This window comes from Neoarius graeffei, chromosome 7, assembly GCF_027579695.1.
Source record: "Neoarius graeffei isolate fNeoGra1 chromosome 7, fNeoGra1.pri, whole genome shotgun sequence".
Taxonomy (NCBI): domain Eukaryota; kingdom Metazoa; phylum Chordata; class Actinopteri; order Siluriformes; family Ariidae; genus Neoarius; species Neoarius graeffei.
Window position 1 is genome coordinate 40774969 of NC_083575.1, and position 24288 is coordinate 40799256.

The following is a 24288-nucleotide window of genomic DNA, read 5'->3' on the forward strand; positions in this document are numbered from 1 at the left end:
CCTCGGTCTCTCATCCCTCCCTCTCTCAAACACACACCCACCCCTCTGTCTTTCTCCCTCACATCCCCCTCTCTCTCTCTCTCTCTACCTCACATCCCTGTCTCTCTCCCTCCGTCTCCATGTCCCTCTCCCCATCCGTTTCTCTCCCTCCCTCTCTGTGTCTCCCTCCCATCCCCCGTCTCCATGTCTCACTCCCCCCCTCCTCCCATAGTCTACAGGTCTCGCTTCCACCACAGTCTATGTGTCTCGCTCGCCCCAGTGTCTCCCTCTCTCCCCATCCCCTGTCTCCGTGTCTCCCTCCCTATCCCGGTCTCCATGTATCTCCCTCCCCATCTCCCATCCCCATTTATGTGTCTTGCTCCCCCGTCTACGTCTCCCTCTCCCCCCCAAATCTGTGTCTCTCTCTCTCTCCATCCCGTCTCCGTGTCTCCCTCCCTATCCCCGTCTCCATGCCTCTCCCCCATCCCCGTCTCCATGTGTCTCCCTCCCCATCCCCCCGTTTATGTGTCTTGCTCCCCCATCTACATGTCTCACTCCCCCCCCACAGTCTACGTGTCTCGCTGTCCCTGTGTCTCCCTCCCCATCCCCGTGTCTCCCCGTCTCCCATCCCCCCCCCATGTCTCTCTCCCCATCCCCCAGTCTCACCACCTGCCCCCCGTCTCTGTGTCTCGCTCCTTCCTCCCCCGGTCTATGTGTCTCGCTCCCCCCACGTGTCTCTCTCTCTCGCGCTCGCTCCCCCATCCACCTGTCTCTTGCTCTCCCCATCCCCTGTCTCTAGGTCTCCCTCCCCATGTCTCTCTCCCTCCCTCCCCTGTCTCCATGTCCCCCTCCCCTCTGTCCCACATCCCTTTCTCTCCCTGCATCTCAGTCTCTCTCCCACAATCCTTGCATCTCTCTTTTTCCCCATCTGTCTCTCTCTGATATCCCTGTCTCTGTCTGTCTCTCGTCAGCTGCTGAGATGGAGAACAGCAGCCAGAGGAAGCTGCAGAGGCAAAGCTATTTTCATCCACAAAGACCAACTTTCACACAGGAAGTCTAAGATGGGAAAGATGTCAGACATGTTCTCCCTTTTTTCAAACAACATCCGCCAAGTGACTGATTCACATAGCTGGGGTTTGGCAAACTCTTTGATTATCCCTGATGTGAAACAAATTGCTTTGTGTATACTTTTGCATGCGAGTTTGATCAGGAATGACAGGGCAAAACAGTACACCCAATGAGCAGAAAATACACTTCACCATCCTGCAGGGAGATATTTTGGCCCGGGGGAATAACGATGAGCAACAGAAGCCCACCGACAGACCACTTGTGGTATTTCACATGAAAGATTGATGAAACCCTTTTTTTTTTTTTTTTAAAGAGTGGAGGATGTTGTACAGCTGAAAGCAGGTGTGTCTCAACAGCAGGCCAGCTGGCTGCATATTCATTGCGGGGGGGTAAGATGATCGTCCGTGCTCAGCGGGTGCACTGTGTGGGAGAGCTTGGCTGGCATTGGCAAACACCAGCTCTCTTGTGCATTCCCAATTTACCTAATGGCTCATCAGGATGTTGTGAGAAGGGCTACCCCTGTATTAATGACCGAGTTAAACTGAGCAAAATCCAAATAAACAGACAGTAAGATCTCAGAAAAAGCCTCTCCAGTCATGTGGACTGTCAAGAGTTAAGCTTGCCTGGAGGTGGCCATCTTTGACCTTTTCTAAAGACACTTTAGGCCTCCATAACAGTATCAGAAAGTTCATTTGTATCATATCCCTCCTATCAAAGAGCTGCAAGTCAGCAGACTTCCCTGGTGGCTACGCTGTGGCATTCTGCCTCGACCTGACATTAGACCAGTGACACCCGAGACATGAGACACAGCAGGTAGAGCCTCGTGACTGGAAGCAAACAAAAGAAAGCTTCATTGTATCTTATGCACCCATTAAAGAGCAGTGATGCATGCATGCAGGTTTAAGCTTCCTGCTCAGCGTCACGCAGCAGGACATGCTCAACATCTCAGAGGCTTGGACACACGTGCGCACACACACACACACACACACACACACACACACACACACAGCGCATCATTATCTAATCACCAAAACATGCACGGACGCAAGGCAGACAGACAGATCGCCGAGAGGTGAGGAAATGCGTCATCAGCCTCAGCCCGCTCCTCCTGGGGACACGGAGTGTACAATTTTATCTCCTCTCCTTGCCCTCCCTCTCTAACTCTAAATCCTGGAAGGCTTGCATCTAAACCATGAACAGAGTGTGTCCTGGAATCTCTCCGTGTCCTCGCTCATTCTCGTTCTCATCCTGTCTGCCTGCGTTTCACCAGAAGGTGCAACTGTCACACAACGGGTAACATATACACCTCTTCTATGCGTGTCTTTCTCAATCTCAGCTCCTCTCTCGACACTTTTTCCTCGCTCTCTCTACATTTCAGAAGAATGACTAACACTGCAGTTGGACAGGTTGAAGTGTACGGTGAGTCAGCCTTGACCCCCAAGACAACTGCTCTGTCGTCTGACCCCTGTTGCCTGATACATTCTCACACACAACATTCACGGAGTCATGGCTGAGGGAGCTGATGCATTCTTCTTATATGCCAGTGCTGCTTTAGCACACATACTAGCTGGCAGGCAGAAAAGCAAGCGGTACCGAGTGTGTGAGGGTGCGTGGAAGGGTGTGCACGTGTGCGGCCATAAAAGGAAGTGGCAGGAACATTTGGGTGTAGCACGCCACTGTGGCTCACCACTCGCTGCTCCTTCAAACAAATAACAGGGTGCGCATCAGAGGCGAGAGTTAAACGAATGAGGAGGTCAGAATGAGGATGGTGGAAAAATACAGATGTTCCACAACTGGTATAGCTTCATGCTCTTGATAAATGCTATAAATGTAAATTAGACATAGGGGATATGTTTATATCTCAGTGCTGGGTGACGTGGACAAAATAGCATCTTGTATATATTTTTACAAACTGCAATAAACCCTTTTTATCCTATCCACATTCACTGGATATGAGCGAGCATACGCTCCGATTGGCTACTTTACTGCCAAGATATCAGCTCATATCCTGTGAATAGAGAAAAACAAAATGGCGGTGTGTTGCTGAACCAACTGAGGACAAAATAAAAACTACTCGAAAAAAATCCCCCAAAAAATACAAAAAAAAAATTTTTTAAATGGGCAACAAAACATGGAATAAAAGTATTTGATGGGAAGAGTGTAGCTTTATTAAGAATTATTATTATTGCATTTTTCCCAAATTGCTACTGTCATTTCGCCAGTTTGTTTACATTCTACACTGCAAAAAAATTGAAAACTGAATCTGAGGAGAAAATGACATAATACTAGTGAAATTACCTTGCTGCACGGACGGATCTTTTTACTTGAGAAGACATCTTGGGGTGTTTTCACACCTGGTCCCCTTTAAAGGAACCAGACTCAGTCCTCTTTAAGTGGACCAAAAAGTGGACCAACAGAAAAAGAACTCAGTTCTTTTTGTGTTCACACTGAATTTATTACAAAGAGGACTGGGTTCTCTTTCTGGTCCAGTTAAGCTTTGATGGGGCCTCAGTCCTCTTTCTGTTCACACCAGGTCCTCTTGAGCCCTCAGACCCCCAGTGCACGGAATTCTGGGTAATTTTCTCTTGAATCAAAATGTCTGCTGCCATGCTTGCCCTGCTGTATTCTTTGATCAAAATAGTGCGGATTAAGGAAAATAAATTTTATATATATATATATATATATATATATATATATATATATATATTATTGTGGCCAACTCATCAGTCAGTAAGTTCAGAGAACTGTAAAGCGGCTGTGGTAAGTTCCAAAAGGAATGAGTTTCCCTGCTACAGTCACGTGACCAACTACGGCAAACAAAGAAGGTTAAACTACAGTGAAAAAGGTGAAGTGAACCCGGTGCGCTTTTTGTTCACAATGCGCAGATTAGGCGAACCGTACCGTTGATTTTTAGCGAACCGTACTGAGACCACCTCCTGAGGTGGTCTCAGTTCGGTTCGCTTTAAAGGGGTCTGGGTACGGTTGGAGTGTTCACATATGTGCAAAAAATGCTGAGTCATCGATCTGAGTTCGGTTAGATGGCTGAAAGGGCCCAAGTGTGAAAACACCCTTAGAATAAATTGGTTGCAATCTAGAACTAGGTTTAATAATCTCAGAATTGCCGTCTTGTATTCTTCTAATAGGAAATGCTAGATCGTTTCAACTATTTTCAAGATATTTTCACTTGCTAAGATATCATTTTTTGCAGTGTAAGCGGAAATTATTTTGTCAGATGTTTTGTATTTAAGTTTTTATTTATCAAATTTGCAAAAAATAAAAGTGCTCCGTTTCTCAAAATCCAGTGAAAGTGGATAGGATAAAACAGTTATTCCACTCAATCTCATCGTACATGGCTTATAGCTGACTTGATGCTACGCGCCTCGTCAGCCATCAGCTCATGTCTGACTCGATTTCTTGGAATAACTTAAAGATTTGAGACAAACTCCTGAACCTGGGATTCGGCATGGTTACTGAGTGACCTGCATTAACTTAACTCCAATAAATAAATAAATAAATAAATAAAGCTGCAACCTCACAGATAACCAAAACAATGTGGTTTGTTACAGCGTATATTGCACACAACTGAACTAGTACAAGGTCTATATGGTTGTAACAATTTTTTAAAAAATCATATATTCTGTGTTGATTAAAGCTGGGCAGAGCCTCCTCTCTATAAGACGGATGCAGACTCAAACTGAAAACAGCAAATCTGCTTTCATTGAACCAAAGAGCAGGACACTCCACATTAAAAGACACTCCACTTTACTGAAATTTAGTCTAATGGTGTGGCGGCGTCCTCGTCCCTGCTACCAAATTCATTAAACTGATAATTCAATCCCAGATGTCCTTTGGTGAATGTCTGGTAAAACCTTATCACCACATCTTATAAGGAATATTCAAGGCCAGTACAAATAACTGGATTTTAAAAATCATCATCATGATGATTTTATATTTTCTACAAGGTTGGTGAAAATACATACATTTTTATAAGTTAAACAGTCATCTTGGCTACATCCAAATTTAGTCTTTAGTTACTGCATGTTTATATTCAGCATTATTTTGATTTGTAGATTTATAAGATTTGGACAAAACATGAACAAATAACACGCAGTGAGAAAGAGAATCCGTCCCTAAAAACATATTCCTTATTATTCACTTCTGCCAATCAAACGTTTTCATTTGGTAGCCATGTTTAAACACGTTTCACATACAAGACCGGTCACAAGTTTGTACAATAGTCTGTATTTTGACTATTTTCTACATTGTCGAACGATACTGAAACATCACAACTATGAAATAACATCTGGAACATATATGGAATTATGTTAGCCTAGTAAACTAGACCCACCCGCCTAGCGGCCAAAAATATTTTTGCCTGCGAGTGGGTCTAGCCTCGCACCATATAAACAAACACCCCGGGCATCAAATCGTGCCCGCCAATCACAACGCAAGGTTTTTGTTTGGATTCTTTGGGCGGGCTTTTGCAGGAGTGACGACAAAGCTGCGCAACGCTGGAGAAAGCACAACAGGGAAGATGGCTACGGCTAGTGAACAGCGCTCGTTTGACTCCGCTTTGGAATCAGTTTTAGAAGAATTAGACTTGGAGTTTTCATTGAAACATGAGCAGGAAGAGGCTCTCCGCTCATTCCTTTTCAAGAAGGACGTTTTCGCTGTTTTGCCGACCGGCTATGGCAAAAGTCTGATCTACCAGCTGGCTCCGCTCGTAGCCAAAAGGATGGGGCTAGTTTGTGCAGTACGAAGAATTAATAAACAGCTTTGAAACATTACTTTTTGATTGTTTCTTATTTTCCCGTTATTTTAAATTTAAGGGAAATTATTTCACCAAACACCACTAAATAAAAACTCTCAAAAACAGTTTAAGCAAACCCTTGAAAAACACTTGAAAAAAAATAAGAGTGTATGTTAAGTATGTGGTACAGACTCCAAACTTGTGGTCATTATCTCCAAACTTCTTAATATCTAGAACCTGTTTATTAATTAATACGCATTTTGAAAAATTATTTATTTCAAGGCCTCCCCCACTGCTTTCTGTCGCTCTGACTACGTCACAGTCACTGTTGCGCTGATTGGTCAGAGCGTTGGCCTATACGCACAGAGACAGTTTGAAAGACAGCGGTTTGTTCCTCCCACCCCCGTCAGAAATGTCTACGGATCGAGGCCAGACTAAATATTCACATTTAGTCTGGCTTGCCAGACTAGAATTATGTGGTAAATTAAAAAAAAAAAAAAAATTCATATTTTAGAGTCTTCAAAGTAGCCAGCATTTACCTTGATAATGCTTTGAACACTATTGGCATCATCTTAACCAGCTTCATGAGGTCATTACCTGGAATGCTTTTCAATTAACAGCTGTACCTCGTCAAAAGTTAATTAGTGCAATTTCTTGCCTTCTTAATGCATCTGAGATCAAACAGTAAATAGTAAATAAGTGTTGCCAGGCAAAACAAACCTCGCCCGGTAGCACTTATGATGAAGATGAAGGAAGATATCGTGAAAAAAATAGGTACCCTATGGGTCCATGTGGCTGCTGCTTATAAATAAAATTGTTTTCTGATCCCATGTCCATACAGTAAATATAGCATATATATATTTACTCTATGAGGCAGTTGCCACAAAAATGAAGCGTAATCCAAAAATGAACAATTTAAAAATCACAGAAGTAAAATATACCAAGTGTCTGTACTTTATATTATTCTACTCTTACGGTTTTCGAAACTGAAACTTCCGAACCGAGGCGGACATACACACGCTGTCGCCATGACCCAAACTCATTTCCTGGAAGTGGCCCGGTGCTAGAGTTCAGTGGAACGCACTTTCCTTCTGTAATAAGCATAAACACGTCCGAAAGCGATTTCTTTAGTCTAGTCCATTTATTTATAATTTATATTTATAATAATAAATCAACAGAGCGGGGAAGTTTTTAATCAATGGGGTTTAAAAGTGGGCGTGGCCAAAACCACTTCCTTTGCATATATAAACGAACCAAGAAACCATCCGATCCGATGACAGTAGTGTATGCAAATGAGGCAGGTAGTGATCCAATCAGCGTGTTTGTGGGAGGAGTCTTTCCGAGGCAGCGCTCCTGCAGTCTGAGCTCAGAGCCTTTTTTTTTTTAATAACCTTTTTGGTCACTGTGACCTTGACTTTGGCTGGATGACCCCCAGAAATTTGGAGGTTCTATGTGAGACCAATGTCCATCTATTCTGAAAGTTTCATGAACATCTGTTTTCCCGTAACATTGTTTACAAACAAACAAACCCAACCAAAAACAAATACCTCACCCCCGGTGGACTCCGTCCCGGGCGAGGTAATAAAAACACAGTAACTAGCCCTAATCCACAACTATAATAAATCCATATTATGGTCAAGAACTGCTGAACTAGGTAAAGAGAAATGACATCCATCATTACTTTAATACATGAAGTCTTTTAATGAATAAGAAAAACCCACTGAATTAGAAGGTGTGCCCAAACCTTTGTCTGGTTCTGTACAAATGATGGACCTTGATGCTGTAAATAAAGCAAGCTATTCGTTCTGAATCGCAGCACTCAAACCACGATCTGGCTTTAGGTAGAACGATGGTTACAAGGTGGATTAATTTGCTTGCTTTTCATGCAATTTGACGACAGCCAATCGTTCAGAATCTTGAACGCACGAGTCTGCGGAAGCACAAAATAAGCCGTCGCATAACTCTGCTGTTCACAGTTAAACATAATGAGAGAAAAACATGCTAGCCAGACTTGAATATCACCTGTTATATGGGTGGGAGGAGAGAACACCACATCTCATAGCCAAAACGTCGTCTGGCAACTTGGTGAGGACGCAAAAACTAAGTGCTACATTAGAAACTTTGTTAGAAAAGGATAATAATGATAATTATCTACTCACTCGTTTGCCTTAGCCTGTATTAAACGCGCATAACTAACTAGCTTACTGTAAACAAATCATATGTCCGGGAGATTTTTTTTTTTTAGCCAAGTCAATCACATTTCTAGGCAGCCAAAACACGAGACTTGTTAGACTTTGGTTCTGTTTTAAAGCTCTGAAGTAAGTTGCAGCGAGCTAACCACGGTCTGGTTTTCATGTCTCCAACCAAGATCCACCATTGTCATCATGATCCACTCGGTTCATCCGAGATTCCTTTCTCAGTAGCACTTTCCCAGCCTGTGTATGAGGGCGTGGCAGCGGCTACATCACACTACCATGACCCTTCTTGATCAGGCTTACGTCGAATAAGTACTGCTAGGCTGTGAGAGAGCACAAAGTGGGAACATCGTGCAAATGCTACAGCCCCAATGGCACATTTAGAGCCAGGCCAAAGCACTCAACATGACTTACAGTCCAGAACAGAGAAGAAAGCACATAAACTCTGAAATGGGACCGCACACAATGTCCTCGCTTGGCCCTGAATTAGAGAGAGAGGTGGAGACGGAGGAGGACATGGATCACGAAGAGGAGACGACTGCATCAAACGTTTTGCGAGTTTTATACTGCTGCTCGCCATGAAAGGAGTGAGACAAATAATATAGCGCAGTCTACAACAAGGGCTTCAAGGTCACTGTGTGGTGTGCGAGAGAGAGAGAGATGTGTATCCAAGCTTTAACTGAAAGCACAGAAATTCCTCAAGGGACATAATAAACGTGACGATAATATGATCAGAATTTGTGAAGGCATGGATGGAACATGATGTATGAAAGACAGCTTGCATGTGTGTATGAATGTCCTGAGAGAGAGAGAGCAAGAGATTCATTCATGTCCCTGCATCCTCCTCTCAGAACACAGTGTTCCTGGTCCTGCGGGAGACAGAGAGAGCATGGCAGTCATGTGACTCCCTGCACTAAGCTCTACAGTCTCGCCTCTGATCCGCAGACGCACACTCCGACACACGTACACATTAGTAATGCCATTTCACATTCACAACATAGCATCAATTTATCCAAAAGGCCTCTCTGATTCTCCCTGGTATAAAGCACACAATGCAATAGTTAAAAAAATAAAATAAATTCAGCACAGTAAAGTACAGTTCAGTATGTTAGAAATATATGCAGGACAATGTACAAACAATTCACACCGTAGCCCATTGTGTTAGTGAGACAGAGCGCCTGTGGTCAACAAGCATCACCGTTTATTTAAAAAAAAAAAGCATGAATTACAGAGACGGGAGGACGTTTTTGGTGAGAGTCGAATAGGTCTCCGTTTGGTGGTGGGAGCTCCTAGTGTCCCATTCATAGTGGTGTAGTAAACAGGAAATTATGTCATCCATTTGGTCATCCTCTGCTCATTCTCTCTCGCTCTCTTCCCATTTCCCCATTACACAACCCTACTTTTCAAAGAGATCTGAATGGACAGCCAGGCCAAGCGAGGGACACAGCCAAAAACCTCTGCGGGAGCAAACACGAGCATGTCTAGCACAACAGAGGTGAGGAAAAAAAAAAAAAAAAGCACAAATAAAAGACAAAAGGTAAAGATTCAAGAAAAATTGGGGTGAACACACAGAGAGAGAGAGAGAGAAACGAAATGGGAAATTAAAGGTAGGAGCAGACTCCAGGAAGACCGAGTGAAAGCAATAATGGAAACGGAGAGCAGAGGAGACAAAGTGGGAAAAGAAAGGAAAAGGAGAGGGTGATCAGGGTCATCCTGGCCGACAGCCAAGCCCAACACAACGAGCTCTGTTTCCCAGCACAGTCCACGAACACACACACACGCATCAAATTATTCTCCATTATACATCTTCAGGCCCAACCCAGGTGTGGCCTTCACTACTACTGCACATGCAAACAGTTATCACACACACACACACACACACACAATTCAAACCAGCATGGCAACTCCATATCTGCTTAACAAACAAACAAACAAACAAACAAACAAACAAACAAACCAGTAGTTGAAAGCTAGTAACGTGTATTTTGATGGATAACAAACTTGTAGTACTTCTGTTTCTAAAGTAATCACTGCAACTCATTTCCTCTTCATGATGAACGCAAGTCTTTCCAAAATGCAATGCAATCTACAAACAAACGTCATAAATTAATCATATACATGCACAGTGGTGTAATGGTTAGCGCTGTCGCCTCATAGCAAGAAGGTCCGGGTTCGAGCCCCGTGGCTGGCGAGGGTCTTTCTGTGTGGAGTTTGCATGTTCTCCCCGTGTCCGCGTGGGTTTCCTCCGGGTGCTCCGGTTTCCCCCACAGTCCAAAGACATGCAGGTTAGGTTAACTGGTGACTCTAAATTGACCGTAGGTGTGAATGTGAGTGTGAATGGTTGTCTGTGTCTATGTGTCAGCCCTGTGATGACCTGGCGACTTGTCCAGGGTGTACCCCGCCTTTCGCCCGTAGTCAGCTGGGATAGGCTCCAGCTTGCCTGCGACCCTGTACAGGATAAGCAGTTACAGATAATGGATGGATGGATGGATGGATGGATGGATGGATGGATGGATGGATGATTAAGTCTTTTGTTTTTAATTGATTCATGCCCCTCCCAACATATCGTGAGAAAAAAAAAACACCACATGATTTTTGACTTAGGATGCCAGAATATGATTATAAACCAAATTCCATATGAATCTCCATTGGGCCAGTGGATAGTGATGCTGCTAATAAGCCTCCAGGGTGTTCGCTCCTGAGCTCAGTCTGCGTGGAGTTTCATATGTTCTGCTCATATCTGTGTGGGTTTCCTCAGAGTCCTCCGGTTTCCTCCCACCTCCCAAAAACATGCTGCTAGGTGGAATGGCTGCTCTAAATTGCCCCTAGGTGTGAATAAGTGTGTGAATGTGTGTCAGTCAAGGATGTGTACCTGGTTCATACCCAACGGTCCCACAGCAGGCTCTGAATCTATGGCGACCCTGACTAGGATTAAAAAATCTTGACTTCTGAAGTCTACAGTCTGATTTGTTTTTAGTATGCCCATTTGCTGCTCATAAAGCCACCAGGAAAAATCACTTTTCCTCCCAATAGTCCCCCCCCCATTAAAAATGGACAGTCCTATATGCTTCTGATGAAAAATAAAAACTAAAAAACATTTATACATTCGTCTAGGCAAACTTGAATGTGATGTTTTCTACATCAATGCAGAGTCTTTGAAGTGAGAACCTAGACGTGAACCCCAGAAATGATTCCCTCATCCTGAAAATTCATTGGTTTGGAATAGCAAAGTCGTGAACAGTCAATGCATCAAACAAACAGCACCTGAAACAAAAGCAGCTGAGATTTGACCAAATCATCCACTTCGCCAACTTGCGATGTGGAGTAGAAGTTAAAGTTCAAGGGTGCGAAAGAGTCATGAATCACATCACCGTCATGATGGGTTTTTTTCCTATGCTGAAACATTTCTACAGAGATGGAAGTGCCAACTTCTACGTTGGTAACGCCACCATTCACAGGGTACACGGGCTCACTGAATGGTTCGATGAGGATGAAGCAAGAATACGGCCTTCGCTGTCATCACATCTCAACCCAGTTCAACACTGATGGCAGATTCTGGATTGATGTTTTAGACAAAATGTTCTCCACACCCCTCACCACCATAAATAAATTAATTTATGGGAATGTATTTTGGGAAAAGGAGAAAAGAGTCTTCATCGTAGTTGCAGAGATTTGTAGAATTTCTGCCACTGAAGCTGTTCTGGTGGTCCAGGACTCTTTATCCTGTTTATATTTCCTTAACACATCGCCTATTTTTTTTTTTTTTACTGTTTATTATGGTAGCACTAGGTCTATAACTGCCTGCTTCGTTTGAGATCAGCAGAGACAGAGGGCGCACACTTGAATGTAAAGCAAGGGCAAAGAGATCACAGACTCTCACACACCCAAACACCTAGACAGACAGAGAGAGAGAGAGAGAGAGAGAGAGAGAGAGAGGCAGTTGATAATGGATAGGAAAACCCAAAGCATCACGGAGACAAATCCCACCCATAATTAAAGATGCCACCTCAGAGTGGCAGTGTGTGCAGTCTGGCCCTGATGGACACGTTCAACTTGGAGCTGCTGGCATTCACGCGACACAGTGGGTATGGATGCTGTGTTTACACACCATGACCTATATAATTTCCGCCACAGGAATACAGTTTCAAGCGATGCCCCTTTATAAGCGCAAAGGACACAGACAGCACTATTCCAAACATGCATTAAAATCAAAAAGGCCGTGTGAGTGCGAGAGTGTGTGTGCTCAGAAATCCCCATCAAAAGAGCATTCAGCAGTCAGTCATAACCACTTACACGAACACGCAAACATTCTACATCACATCTATGTAGTGTGAAAGTATACTTAGTTACATGTACGTGTAAACACACACATATACAGGCACGCCCACAACCACAAACTGGCATCCACAAGCGTAATGTGACTGAAGCCATGCTGTGGCATACTACAGCAGTAGAGCCCACCCATGATAGAGGACTCCATCCCTGGAGACAACACACTCTCACATTCACATGCAGACGCGCGCAAGCCAAGCCCGTTAGTTAACTGAGAGTGGCGAGACACTTACCCCTCTTTTGCACCCAGCCTTCTTTGACGATGGTGACATCGCTCATGATGCCTCCGTCACGGTGTGCTCTCCACTCCAACACGCCAGCTCCAGAACGAGTGAGGAGGGAGGAGGGGGGGAGGAAAGAAGGAGAGGAGAGGAAGAGGGGAGAGGAGGGGTCAGCGTCTCACTCCCTCCCTCCCTGCCTGGTGCTCTCCCCCTCGCTCTCTCTCTCTCTCTCTCTATGTCGCTTTGCTTGTCGTGTCTCTTGCTCTCTCTCTCTTCTGTGGAAGCTGCTTTGGAGCAGGCTATCCCCCTCCTTCTGCCGCTTCTCTCTCACACTCTTCAGACCTTCCCACTCCTCAGCAGTGACTCAGCCTAGAACAAACACACACACAAAAAAAAAACATGGAATGCAAGGATTTTTCGCTTCTCTGTCTCGACCCCTCCTTCCTACCCAAACGATAAGCAACCATGAAAAACAAACCTCCAGGTTTATTCCTCCTGCTCCATCTTTGCCCCACTCTCAAAAGTAGCCAACTGCGATGCTTCTGAGGACTGCATCCGTATCACTAACCTACAGAAAATGACTTTCACGCTGTCTGAAGTTGCACAGTGCACAATTTAGCGGGTTTTGTTAGCCATTTTGCTAGATTTTTCAGGGCAATAGGTTCTGCACTCTCGATGGTCTACCCAAGTCATACTGAGCATGCACTTTCGTACTGTATTTGTAGGGAATACAGTAGTATGTCAAAACAAACTTGCTTATGAAATGTAGGCGTACCATGACTGTAAAACCCCTCTGGAACCAAAGAACATGTCAGACCTGCCTCAAGACCATATGCTACATCAGTACTGGAACATATCAAAATGTATAATGCACTGAGAACAATGGTAAAGCAAGGGCTAAATAAATAAATAAATAAAAATTCCCAAATTCCCCATATTCAGCATTGTGTAACATGATTTCATGGAGTATCAATAAATACTGATGTTCTGTCAATATGTGCTGCATCTTTATTTTTCTTCTTCAGGCATGTCTAATACAAGTTTTAGATAAGGTTTAATGTAAAGTATGAGCCGTGGCCTCGAATGTAACCTTCCACCGCTTCATGCAAAAATTCGAGATTATATTTACGCTCATACAACATGAAACAAATGGCTTGAGCCCATCAAATCCACTGGATCAACCCTTAAACAGTGCTACCCTGATGCTTCCTCCACTATACTGAATGGACATATAAAGCTGGACACGGAATTGCATGAAAACCTCCTGGAGCACTGATGGGCAGCAGGGTGGTGCAGTAGTTAGCATGGTCACCTCACAGCAAGAAAGGTCTGGGTTCAAACATGCCAGTCAGCTGGGGCCTTTCTGTGTGTTCTACTAGTGCCTGCATGGGTTTCCTCTGGGTGCTCCAGTTTCCTCCCACACTCCAAAGACATGTGGATTAGGTTAACTGCCTACTCTAAATTGCCTATAAGTGTGAATGGTTGCCTGTGTCTCTCGGTGTTGGCGACCTGTCCAGGGTGTACCCGTCTCTCGCCCAATGTCACCTAGGATTGGCTCCAGCTCACCTGCGACCCGCAGTGGATAAATATAGACCAGAGCATCAGCGACGCAGTAGCTCACACAGCCATACCATGAGAAACCAGACTCGTTTATAATTAGCCAAGTTGCTCTTCAAGTTGATCTTCCAACCAAAATCAGAATCAAAATCCGTTGAAAACTGAGGGAGGAGTAGCGATTTTCCTGAAAGTTCGTTAATCGGCCTAATTAGTGACTTGTTAATGAGAAATCACAAAACCAGAGTAACTTTTGTGTAGACTGATTAGATCTTCAAAACAAAACCAATCAGAATCAAAATCCAGTGAAAACTCATACAGGAGAAGCAATTTTTTTTTAAAATTGTGGACGGAAGGATGTATGGACGGATGGACAGACGCCGCATGATGCAAAAGCTCACCAGCCTACGGCCGTATGAGCCAATTAAAAAATATATATATATTTTATGGTGCACTGAGTCACATGACCAGTCCACATTCTATGAAATTAGAATCTTGTTTCACTGTTATCAGACCTACAACATACATGCGACAGATTTAGAAAACCCTTTCCATGGTGAATATTCGGACATTTCCTACTTTATATGTACTACTAGGGGCAGCACGGTGGTGTAGTGATTAGCACGGTCACCTCACAGCAAGAAGGTTCTGGGTTCGAGCCCAGCGGCCGACAAGGGCCTTTCTGTGTGGAGTTTGCATGTTCTCCCCGTGTCTGCATGGGTTTCCGTTGGGTGCTCCGGTTTCCCCCACAGTACAAAGGCATGCAGGTTAGGTTAATTGGTGGCTCCAAATTGACCGTAGGTGTGAATGTGAGTGTGAATGGTTGTCTGTGTCTATGTGTCAGCCCTGTGATGACCTGGTGACTTGTCCAGGGTGTACCCCGCCTTTCACCCATAGTCAGCTGGGATAGGCTCCAGCTTGCCTGCGACCCTGTAGAACAGGATAAGCGGCTACAGATGATGGATGGATGGATGGATGGATGGATGGATGGATGATGTACAACCCCGATTCCAAAAAAGTTGGGACAAAGTACAAGTCGTAAGTAAAAACGGAATGCAATGATGTAGAAGTTTCAAAATTCCATATTTTATTCAGAATAGAATATAGATGACATATCAAATGTTTAAACTGAGAAAATGTATCATTTAAAGAGAAAAATTAGGTGATTTTAAATTTCATGACAAAAACATCTCAAAAAAGTTGGGACAAGGCCATGTTTACCACTGTGAGACATCCCCTTTTCTCTTTACAACAGTCTGTAAACGTCTGGGGACTGAGGAGACAAGTTGCTCAAGTTTAGGGATAGGAATGTTAACCCATTCTTGTCTAATGTAGGATTCTAGTTGCTCAACTGTCTTAGGTCTTTTTTGTCGTATCTTCCGTTTTATGATGCGCCAAATGTTTTCTATGGGTGAAAGATCTGGACTGCAGGCTGGCCAGTTCAGTACCCGGACCCTTCTTCTACGCAGCCATGATGCTGTAATTGATGCAGTATGTGGTTTGGCATTGTCATGTTGGAAAATGCAAGGTCTTCCCTGAAAGAGACGTCGTCTGGATGGGAGCACATGTTGCTCTAGAACCTGGATATACCTTTCAGCATTGATGGTGTCTTTCCAGATGTGTAAGCTGCCCATGCCACACGCACTAATGCAACCCCATACCATCAGAGATGCAGGCTTCTGAACTGAGCGCTGATAACAACTTGGGTTGTCCTTCTCCTCTTTAGTCCGAATGACACGGCGTCCCTGATTTCCATAAAGAACTTCAAATTTTGATTTGTCTGACCACAGAATAGTTTTCCACTTTGCCACGGTCCATTTTAAATGAGCCTTGGCCCAGAGAAGACGTCTGCGCTTCTGGATCATGTTTAGATACGGCTTCTTCTTTGAACTATAGAGTTTTAGCTGGCAACGGCAGATGGCATGGTGAATTGTGTTCACAGATAATGTTCTCTGGAAATATTCCTGAGCCCATTTTGTGATTTCCAATACAGAAGCATGTGATGCAGTGCCGTCTAAGGGCCCGAAGATCACGGGCACCCAGTATGGTTTTCCGGCCTTGACCCTTACGCACAGAGATTCTTCCAGATTCTCTGAATCTTTTGATGATATTATGCACTGTAGATGATATGTTCAAACTCTTTGCAATTTTACACTGTCGAACTCCTTTCTGATATTGCTCCACTATTTGTCGGCGCAGAATTAGGGGGATTGGTGATCCTCTTCCCATCTTTACTTCTGAGAGCCGCTGCCACTCCAAGATGCTCTTTTTATACCCAGTCATGTTAATGACCTATTGCCAATTGACCTAATGAGTTGCAATTTGGTCCTCCAGCTGTTCCTTTTTTGTACCTTTAACTTTTCCAGCGGGGCGGCACGGTGGTGTAGTGGTTAGCGCTGTCGCCTCACAGCAAGAAGGTCCTGGGTTCGAGCCCCGGGGCCGGCGAGGGCCTTTCTGTGTGGAGTTTGCATGTTCTCCCCGTGTCCGCGTGGGTTTCCTCCGGGTGCTCCGGTTTCCCCCACAGTCCAAAGACATGCAGGTTAGGTTAACTGGTGACTCTAAATTGACCGTAGGTGTGAGTGTGAATGGTTGTCTGTGTCTATGTGTCAGCCCTGTGATGACCTGGCGACTTGTCCAGGGTGTACCCCGCCTTTCGCCCGTAGTCAGCTGGGATAGGCTCCAGCTTGCCTGCGACCCTGTAGAAGGATAAAGCGGCTAGAGATAATGAGATGAGATGAGATGAACTTTTCCAGCCTCTTATTGCCCCGTCCCAACTTTTTTGAGATGTGTTGCTGTCATGAAATTTCAAATGAGCCAATATTTGGCATGAAATTTCAAAATGTCTCACTTTCGACATTTGATATGTCGTCTATGTTCTATTGTGAATACAATATCAGTTTTTGAGATTTGTAAATTATTGCATTCCGTTTTTATTTACAATTTGTGCTTTGTCCCAACTTTTTTTGGAATCGGGGTTGTACTACTGTAGTTCTTAAAACTACAGGTTTAGGTTTTGAATGCATCTCAACCATAGGTGTAATCTTTTTAAAATCCGATTATACTAAAAAGTCACAAGGCAGAAAACCGCATCTAAAGTTTCCATTTCAACTCCACTCATGGTCGCCTGCCTACATCTAAATGCACAGCCAAATCTACTTATGGAAAACAGCACTGTTGCCAAAAGAATTATAAATTTATACTTCATAAATTTCTAAAACAAGCTCTCACTTGGATTATCAGCATCATCCATCTTAGTCGGTTTCCATCACCTGAGGTAAAAGTCACTCATGGCATTTAAACAAGAGCCTCATCATTGTCTCATCACTCAACAGGCCACTGCTCCACCTAACATCCGAGGGGAAATAATCACTGATTCAGTCAGTCAGTTCTGTTGATTACATTTCTTATCAATGTCTTTTTATTAGTTTATTTAAACATCTCCAACTAATCCACTCTTACGTGTGTAAGCGTTCTTCACTGTTGTTGTTTTTTTATAATGCATTAGCCAGATGTTTTTCAGAATATAGCTACAGCAACATTTACTCATGAAAAAAAAAAAAAGACTACCACAGGACTATCACCAACCACATACAGTCCCCCCCCCAAAGTATTTCAAGGGCAAGGCGAATTCTTTTGTGTTGCCTTTTTTTTTTTATTTAAACTATACACTGAAGACACTTGGGTTTGAGATCAAAAGATGACCAAGACGATAGATCAGAATTTCAGCTTTCATTTCCTGATATTTACATCTAGAGGTGTTAAACAACCTTCGGTGGCAGACCACCCAATATTTTGGCCAGCAAAAGTATAAGCTTAAACTAAATGAAAGTTAATACTTATGTGGTTGCATATCCCTTGCTTGCAAGAACTGCAACAAGCTAATGACTCGATGACGCCACCAAACTGTTGCTTTCTTCTTTTTTTTTGATGCTTTTACAGGTTTGTACTGCATCTTCATTCAGTTGTTTATTTTGGGGGGTTTCTCTGTTCAGTCTCCTCTTCAGGAGGTGAACTGGATGCTCCATTGGATTAAGGTCTGGTAATTGACTTGGCCAGTCAAAAACCTTCCACTTTTTCCCCCTCTGAAGTCCTTTGTTCTGTTGGCGGTTTCTGTAGACTTCTGAATTCGTTCTGCCACTACCATCATGGGTTACATCGACAATAAAGATTAGTGAGCCAATTCCAGAAGCAGCGATGAAAGCCCAAGTCATGACACCATGCTTGACCAATGAACTTGTATATTCTGGATCATGAGCAGATCCCTTTCTTTCTCTACACTTTGGCCTTTCCATCACTTTGGCAGAGGTTAATCTTGGTTCAGAGAACTTTCCTGGATCCTGTCTGTATGTCTTTGTGAATTCCAGTCTGGCCTTATGATTCATTCTGATGATTTGTGGATTGTGATACCTGTTGAGCCTGTTGAGGTCACTGACTTGTTTTTGGGTGGTTTTTCTTCATGGCTCTCACAGTGTTTCTTTCATCAGCTACTGCTGTTTTCCTTGACTGACCTGTTTGATGACTGGTTCTTAGTACACCAGCAGGTTCTTTCTTTTTCAGGACAGTCCAAAATGTTGCATTAGCTATGCCCAATGCTTGTGCAATGGCTCTGATCAATTCTTCCCCCCCCCAATCTTCAAAATGACTTCCTTTTCTCCCATAGACATCTCTCTGGTCTTTATGTTGGTTTATCCTTTTAAACAACAAATGCAGTCTTAACAGGCAAAACCCAGAGCTCAAACCACAAGCAGACATTCAGAGGTATTAACTGCTTCAACAAACACGATGTGTTCCAATATTTTTTGAATCACACGAACAATGGGCGGGTTCAAGCAAAAGATGCCAAGTTGTTCGGCACATCTAGATATAAATACCAGGAAACTAAAGCTGAAATTCTGATCTGTTGTCTCAAAGTCATCTTTTGAGCTCAAACCCAAATGTCTTCAGTTGACAGCAAAAACAAGAAGTATTGGCCTTGCTGTTTCAGTACTTTCAAAGGCGACTGTATATGCGCTACTAGTGATTTAGAGACTGGGTTAGGAACAGTCCACTCACCAAAAATATCCAGTTATCAACAGTCCTGAAGACAGAAACTGAGCACTGATGAAGGACAAGAGCTCTGGTTCTCAAAGTGGGGAACAGGAACCCACAGGAGTCTGTAGGGTTTTTCACAACTTTCTGAAGATGATCTTATCCAGAGTGACTTACAACGGTGCTTTGTATTTAGCTCATTACTGTACGCGTTTAAATAATAAGCCTAAAATGTGAATAGTTGGATGGGTCCCTGGCTACAGAAAAGTTTGAGAATGCCTGGAGTAACGGATGATAAACAGAAATCATGCTTGGATGAGCTACAGGCAGGTGTTTCTAGCAGCATAGACAGATACACAGTTTTTAAACTCAACACCACCACTGTGGCCAATAAATTCATACCAGCACAGCACACACTCCTCCGTCAGTGTCACATCCATGATTTAAAAAATAAAAAAAATCATCCACCACTCAAATAGTATCTGAGCAGTTAATGCTTTCCATCAGTGGAGTAAGTGCTAGCTGACATTGTACATAGAAACATATTCATCAATGTTTTATGTGGTCAATGTACAACAATTCACTTTATGCAGAGCAAAAGAAACGGCTTGCTGAACAGCAAAGTCCATTCAGACAACAGGGCAATTTTTTTTCCAAAATCTTTCAGGAGTCTTTGCATTGCAAATTCCGAGTAACCAAACCCGATTTGTCTGGTCAGACTGTAGTCACTGTTGATTATGTACGACACGTTGGTAGTCCTGGTAACGGCACAGGCGTGCATCCAAGTAGTGTGCGGAAGGTAAAAGTTCAAAAGTTGTGATCATGGGCTCTTCAACATTTGAATATGACCGATATGAAAATACAAACAGACCACTTGTTAATCATGTTTTACATAGCAGCAAAGAACTCCGTCATCCACACCCTTACCACAAACACGTGTAGATAAAATCAGAGGTAAGCAATGCCAGGATTGTAGCCTTACATGTATGAACCTGAGTCAGAAGAAGAAAACGAAGGCACGGACACCAAACCAGCGCCGCAACCAAGACCACAGAGGCTGTTCATCTTGGAGATCTGCTGTCGATATGGGCATGAGATTTATCCCATCTTCTGGATTTTCAAGAGCCAGCGAGAACCCACTGGACACTTTGGAAGAATATGCAGACTCGCCTCATCTTTTGTGCATCTTGGAAAAACATGGTGTGTGGTTTTTTCCCCCCGCTCAAAATCTCCACTTGTTCCTTCTAGTTCTTGCTGCCAAATAACTATGTAGATGGCCCTGTCTTGTTTATTCAGATTGCTAATGAGGGGTGGTACCATAAAAATAAGGAGGAGCTTTTACTTAAGAAGCATGCACTTCTACTATAACGCTCCTGTTCTCTCCACTTTTTTTTGTAAAGATATTTTTGGGGGCTTTTTTCACCTTTTTATTGGATAGGACAGTGTAGAGACAGGAAATGAGCGGGAGAGAGACGGGGAAGGATCGGGAAATGACCTCGGGTCGGAATCGAACCCGGGTCCCCGGATTTATGGTATGGCGCCTACAGACTGGAAAAGTAACAGTCCACTTTGAAAAGGCCTAGTAGTCCCAAAAAGTCAGACACATTTTTCAAACAGCAAGGAAAAAAAAAAGTAATCAATCAATTGAAATGTCTCTCATATTTGTGACATTTCCAGTGCATCATGGCTGCATTCATTTCATTTTCAAGGCTACAGACCTTTGTGAACTAGTAAAATATAAAAATATCCAGAAAGTGCCAAGTTATCAATGAAGAAATCAGTAAAGCACCTTCTTTTAAGTAACATCTGTTGCTATAAGTAAAAGGCAGCTTTTGTACTTTTATTTACATGTACTAAACTCCAAAGGCAACAACATTAAACAATAGAAGCCTGTAAGCGATTCCGTGACTCATTATAGATAGATTTTTAATCACATTTGCTTTGCACTTGAAAGGAGCCGTTACTAAGGTGAATGGGAAAGCAGCCATTCTGAATTCAGCTGCAGTGCTGCAAGCTAAACCTAAGCAAGGACATCATCTGGAGAACTCCAGCTGAAAAGCTCAGTGAAAAGCTTCGAGCAGCGTCAGAGCTATTCATATATATATATATATATATATATATATATATATATATATATATATATATATATATATATATATATATATGAATGAGAGAGAGAGAGAGAGAGAGAGAGAGCACACTATAACTTTAACCTGCTAGTTATGTGATATCGACTCTGCATGAGGAGCAAATCATTAAAGCATTAATGACCTCCGTGTTCTTTGATTTGTAGCAGGAAGCATGCATGAGGTCAGTTTAAACTCTATGAAGCATCGGGGTGCTGTCAGGACCTGACTGGAATGTAAATGATGTTTTCAACAACTGGAAAAACAACTGGGGGAAAAAAATGGAATGGGCAGCTAAAATCGCATTAGGTTCAAATCGCACACCATCGAAGGTGCCTTTAGTTCTTAATAAATGAATAAATAAAATAAAATAAATAAGTCAGGAAAGAGAGACAGGTTTTACTTTTTCTCTGACCTCGTGTAGATGTAATTCAAAAATGTTGCCCTCATTACTGATGGCATATTAAATAAACACTCCAGTGTTCTTCAACCTAATCTCTATTCAACACATCTGTAGCATGTTCAGTTACCTCAAACAATCGCTTTGACATTTTCCCCCATTTACTTACAGTGGATATAAAAAGTGTACACGCCCCGTTAAAACGATAGGTTTTTCGGATGTAAAAAAAAAAAATGAGGCCGCGATAAATAATTTCAAAACTTTTCCCACCTTTAATGTGACCTATAACCTGTACAATTCAATTGAAAAACAAACAAATCTGTTAGGGGGAAAAACATTAAAAAAAAAAAGTACAATAACCTGGTTGCATAAGTGTGCACACCCTTAAACTAATACTTTGTTGAAGCACCTTTTGATTTAATTACAGCATTCAGTCTTTTTGGGTTCATACCTGCCATCAATTAAAATGACTGATTAACTCCAAATAAAGTTCAGGCATTTACTCAGTTGCATCCTCCAGCAAAAGCCAGGATTCACAGAGAGCTTACAAAGCATCAGAGGGATCTCATTGTTGAAAGGGATCAGTCAGGAGAAGGGGACAAAAATAAATTATATTATATATATATATATATATATATATATATAAATAAATTTCACAGCATTAGATATACCATGGAGCACAGTGAAGACAGTCATCAAGAAGTGCAGAAAACATGGGACAACAGTGACGTTACCGAGAACTGGACGTCCCTCCAAAATTGATGAAAAGACAAGACGAAAACTGGTCAGGGAGGCTGCCAAGAGGCCTACAGCAACACTGAAGGAGCTGCAGGAATTTATGGCAAGTACTGGTTGTGTACTACATGTGACAACAATCTCCCGTATTCTCCATATGTCTGGACTATGGAGGTAGGGTCAAAGAAAAACATCCAGGCCAGGCTAAATTTTGCAAAAAAAAAAAGTAATTAATAATAATATTAATAATAATAATACAATCAACTCTTCCAAAAGCATGTGGGAAAATGTGTTACAGCCTGATGAAACCAAGGTCGAACGTTTTGGCCACAATTCCAAAAGGTATGTTTGGCACAAAAACAACACTGCACATCACCAAAAGAACACCATACCCACAGTGAAGCATGGTGGTGGCAGCATCATGTTTTGGGGTGGTTTTTCTTGAGCTGGAACAGGGGCTTTAGTCAAGGTGGAAGGAATGATGAACAGTTCTAAATACCAGTCAATTTTGGCCCAAAACCTTCAGGTGTCTGCTAGAAAGATAAAGTGGAATTTCATCTTTCAGCATGACAGTGACCCCAAAAGTTTTAGAATGGCCCAGCCAGAGCCCAGACCTAAATCCAATTGAAAATCTGTGGGGTGACCTGAAGAGGGCTGTGCACAAGAGATGCCCTCGTGATCTGACAGATTTGGAGCGCTTTTGCAAGGAAGAGTGGGCAAATATTGCCAAGTCTAGATGTAGCAGGCTGATAGACTCCGACCCATAAAGACTGAATGCTGTAATTAAATCAAAAGGTCCTTCAGCAAAGTATTAGTTTAAAGGGTACATCTTGGGTAAATTCAGGAGCAAGATCAATGTAATTCTATTTTATATTAAACTTTGGTCAAATATCTGTCACATTTTGTGCAATTTTTTTTTACCTTGCGCAATACCAGAAACATTCAGTTGAAATCAAGCCATTTGAGGCGAATTGGTCCGCCTCTGAACAAACTTGGCATTTGGATTTCCCGGCAAACGTTGATTTTCGTGACGTCGCGTGCGGGACGCCTCCCTCTGAATCCTACGTCAGCACTGGTTTGTTTATGAGAAAACGACCTGGTGGTTTTCTGCAAATTTCTTCAACGTTATCACGTAATTATTAAAATGGTTAACAGATGTATCGTAGGAGGGTGTAGCAACACCAATCATGATGGGATTGGTACTCATCGTTTTCCAAAAGACCAGACAATGAGAGAGAAATGGGAGCGCTTGGTCTACACAGCCTGTGCACTGAAACTGTGCAAAGCTCGCGCAGCCTGCTGGAGTTTCCGCAGGTAACGTCACGAATCTGGCTCCAGACTTCCTTGGGATTTTTCCAGACACATTTTGTTTTTTGTTTTTTTTTCTGCTGTAGACAGCTGGCCTTGTGCAAAATTACCCTTCTGGAAGAGTGTGTAAAGGGACATACTTTCATATTTAAAAAAAAAAAAACGAAATTGGTCCAGGATATGCACTTTAAGATTGTGCACACTTATGCAACCCCATAACTAATGTTTTTTTATGTTTTTTCCCCCTAACAGATGTTTATTTTTCAATTGAATTGTACAGGTTATAGGTCACATTAAAAGTGGGAAAAGTTTTGAAATTATTTACCATGATCTCTTTTTTTTTACATCCGAAAAACCTATCATTTTAACAGGGTGTGTACACTTTCTATCCATTGTATAATGGACAGCTATGCCCGGTTGTTGAGGATGCTTACAAATAGCCTTTAGGATAAACATGTTCTTGTAAAGTGCTTAAATGACTTGTTCAGAAGCATATATGCAACTAATGAGAAGGTATTGAGTTCAAGCCTTAGCATCATCAAGATGTCAATGTTGGGCCCAAATCATCTCTGATCCACTACACTAGATCATG

At 42.8% G+C, this 24288-nt stretch overlaps 1 protein-coding gene across 7 annotated transcripts in view; it reads right to left on the minus strand.

Annotated features, from left to right (window-relative positions):
• akt3a (v-akt murine thymoma viral oncogene homolog 3a) overlaps nucleotides 1-24288 on the minus strand; it is a 199482-nt gene that overhangs the window by 140687 nt on the left and 34507 nt on the right. For 4 of the 7 annotated variants that reach the window (XM_060925635.1, XM_060925636.1, XM_060925640.1 and 1 more), the window contains exon 2: nucleotides 12558-12914. In XM_060925635.1, coding sequence (XP_060781618.1) covers nucleotides 12558-12603 — 46 coding nt within the window. In that variant the 5' untranslated portion in view covers nucleotides 12604-12914. Of the gene's footprint in view, nucleotides 1-12557; nucleotides 12915-13023; nucleotides 13085-17327; nucleotides 17440-20109; nucleotides 20371-24288 lie in introns of those variants that run through there. The other 3 variants (XM_060925634.1, XM_060925637.1, XM_060925641.1) reach the window with 3 other exon arrangements.